At 41.6% G+C, this 2720-nt stretch overlaps 1 protein-coding gene across 1 annotated transcript in view; it reads right to left on the bottom strand.

The window, feature by feature from the left end:
- LOC107081293 (X-ray repair cross-complementing protein 6-like) overlaps nucleotides 1-1988 on the bottom strand; it is a gene marked incomplete at both ends in the record, with an annotated part of 3578 nt that extends 1590 nt beyond the window's left edge. The window contains 2 exons of the mRNA XM_015369491.1: nucleotides 1381-1632; nucleotides 1801-1988. Of these exons, the coding sequence (XP_015224977.1) occupies nucleotides 1381-1632; nucleotides 1801-1988 (440 nt within the window). The remainder of the gene's footprint in view (nucleotides 1-1380; nucleotides 1633-1800) is intronic.
- Nucleotides 1989-2720: the final 732 nt, after the last annotated feature.

Genomic DNA, 2720 nt, shown 5'->3' on the forward strand with positions numbered 1-2720 from the left:
AAGCTTGGTTTGGTGTAGAAGGCTTCCAGCCGTACATGTTTGAGCCCTTGCCTCGCAACGCTGCCAGTTCTGTTAGCTCTACGCCTGCTGAAGACACAGACGTCCATCCCCGTGAAAACTGGGACGAAACTCAATGGGAAAGGAAATGATTCTGATTTCTTATTTCTACCGTTGCATATATTAGCTGCGACATATGAATCAAGATGCTATGAGCGAAAAATTTTAACTGACAGATGACCGTTGATGTACGATTGGCCGAATTTAGGTGTTCAGGCTGACGTAGAACTAACTGGCCTGCAGAAGATTACCGTACGAAAAAACCACAGATTTTAAGACAGGATTTTTGTTTATATATAGAAATGTCCCAACTTTTGGGGCAATATCCTCTGATAAAGAGTACATTTATATACATGTTTAAGCCAGATTGATTTCACATTTAAATATGACTTCCCTATGACTTTAAATATTATTTCAGTTAAATATAGGAAAAAAGTCAAAATTCTGACTTTTTTCTCAGAATTTTCAGAATCAGAGTCAGAATCAAGTTTATTGCCAAGTAGGTTTGCACTTACAAGGAATTTGACTTGGTGTTGTTGGTGCAGACAAAAAAAACTAAACAAAACAAAATAAGATAGGATATATATGACTGAATTCTGACAGCTAACAAACGTGTTATCATTAAGCCGTAGTCATGTCTGTTTTAGAGAGTAGCTCTCTTGTTTTAATCACCTTCTGCTCCTCCATTAATGAAATAGCATCACTAAGGACCCCTCAGGCACATAAAAAGTCGCCTAATTCCATCATTTTCCACCAGTGCGTTACCGCCCTCCCAAACAACTCACATCTTTGTCAGTGAAGCTATCCACATATCTTCCTTCATGGTGCCCTTTAAGATTAAGATCTAAAATTCTGAGATTTTGGACTTTTTTCCAATAATAAACTGAAATAATATTTAAAAATCAGTTAACCTCCTTTTATTTTTTCAGCGGCCCTACTTCCGTAGAATAAATCTCAGCAGCCTTCGATATGTTTTTAAAGGTTATAAACTGCTCTGCTGCCAGTCCTTTTTTTTTAAATCTTTTTGCAGCCGTTTGTCCCACAGCACATAAAACCAGCTGAGAGCGGACAGAGCTTTATCTGTTGCAGGTCCTGAAATGACTCGCTGTATCGCCACTCCTTTAAAAACACACTTTTATTCCCGGGCCTTCGAAAAGACCGAGTTGCTTTATAATCGATTATAAAGTAAAAAGAGGTGAGTTTTTGTTTTAACCTGTTCAGCCAATCTCTTTCTCCAGTCACTGATTCAAACAACGTATTGGTTCCTGATATTCACTCGTCTATAACTGCAGAGGAGGTTTTTAGAAGCAGAGGCAGACTGACCCGTCTCCTTCAGGTCACTGGCTTTGGTCCGGGCCTGTCGGTCCTTCACGCTGTCGCCCTCGTGTGGGTTATCCCTGCAGGTGAAGATCATGAGCCGTTTGTGCGCCAGCCGCAGCTTGATGTCGCTGTAGAGGTTGGCGCAGCACCACAGGGCGTCACCGAGAGACGTCTCCCCGCTACCCAGGGTCTGTGCTGCCAGCTGCGCACCTTTCTCCCCCCGCAGAGCGTCCACTTCCTGAACCCGCTTGGCACCTTGGGTAAATGTTCAACAGCTTTTAAACATAAAGTTAACAAACTTAGGCAAGGGTATTTCTTAAAACCCTCTTTATCTGTCAGGATCCAAAAGTCCTCCTACTTGGGTGAATAAGCTCCAGTCTTACCAAACAGAGAGCGATTTAGTGTCTGAAGCGGGACTCTTACCTGGTTCATCAAGGTCGTGGTACACATAAACGTGTTTGAATGAGTTCCTGGGGTTTTTGCACTGCTCTGTGCCATAAAACACCAAAGCCACCAGGTCCCGGTGGCTACTGATGATCTTACTGGTGTAAACGCTCCGAACAACCTGCAACCACATTAGATAATGATGGACCAGAGAAGATGTACGAGAACTAGGAAAGGATAATATCCATTAATAGAATATAACAAAATCATTTATTACATCTGACTAATTAATAACATGGAAAGGGGTCTGGCTGCAGACCTACACTGTCACTGTCACTGTATGTGCTGCCTGATTTTATTAGAAGGAGATTACTTTTTCATACTTTTCCCCACTTAAAGACCAAGAAACCATGTTTTATCATAATTTTTGGGTGATTTTCTTTACTTATTCCAACATTATGTCCCTTACAGACGCATGTTTCAATGTAGTTTTTTGGAGTTTGACCAAAAATTAAATGCTGCACATCAATGCTGTGAAATCTGCTGTTCCGACCATAAAAGCACTTCCAAGAAAATAAAATAAATAGACATTCAAAAGTTTTTGTGGGTAAAAAACTGCAGTCATGCTAGAGCAGAACCATGAACGGATCCAGATTCCGGTCCGGATTATTTCCACTGTTAAATGGATCCAAGGATCCAGAATGACCATCCTGTGGTTCTGTTAGTGAATCTAAACTCTGGATAAACTCCTTCAGGTCTCCTAAATGGGTCCATTTAGCAGCGCTGCACGGAGGAGCAGCAGAACTTCTCTGCTGGATCAGAAGGAGAGGATGAGAGAAAACGATTGGAAGAGGATAGAAGACGTGCTAGCAGTTAGCATGGTTGATGGAGAAGCTTTATGAGGTAATGAGCTTCATGGGACCAAGTTCTAACATTCCTGTTAGAGGAACCAGAACCAG

The sequence above is a fragment of the Cyprinodon variegatus genome, unplaced genomic scaffold (assembly GCF_000732505.1).
Source record: "Cyprinodon variegatus isolate N-32 unplaced genomic scaffold, C_variegatus-1.0 Scaffold3939, whole genome shotgun sequence".
NCBI lineage: Eukaryota > Metazoa > Chordata > Actinopteri > Cyprinodontiformes > Cyprinodontidae > Cyprinodon > Cyprinodon variegatus.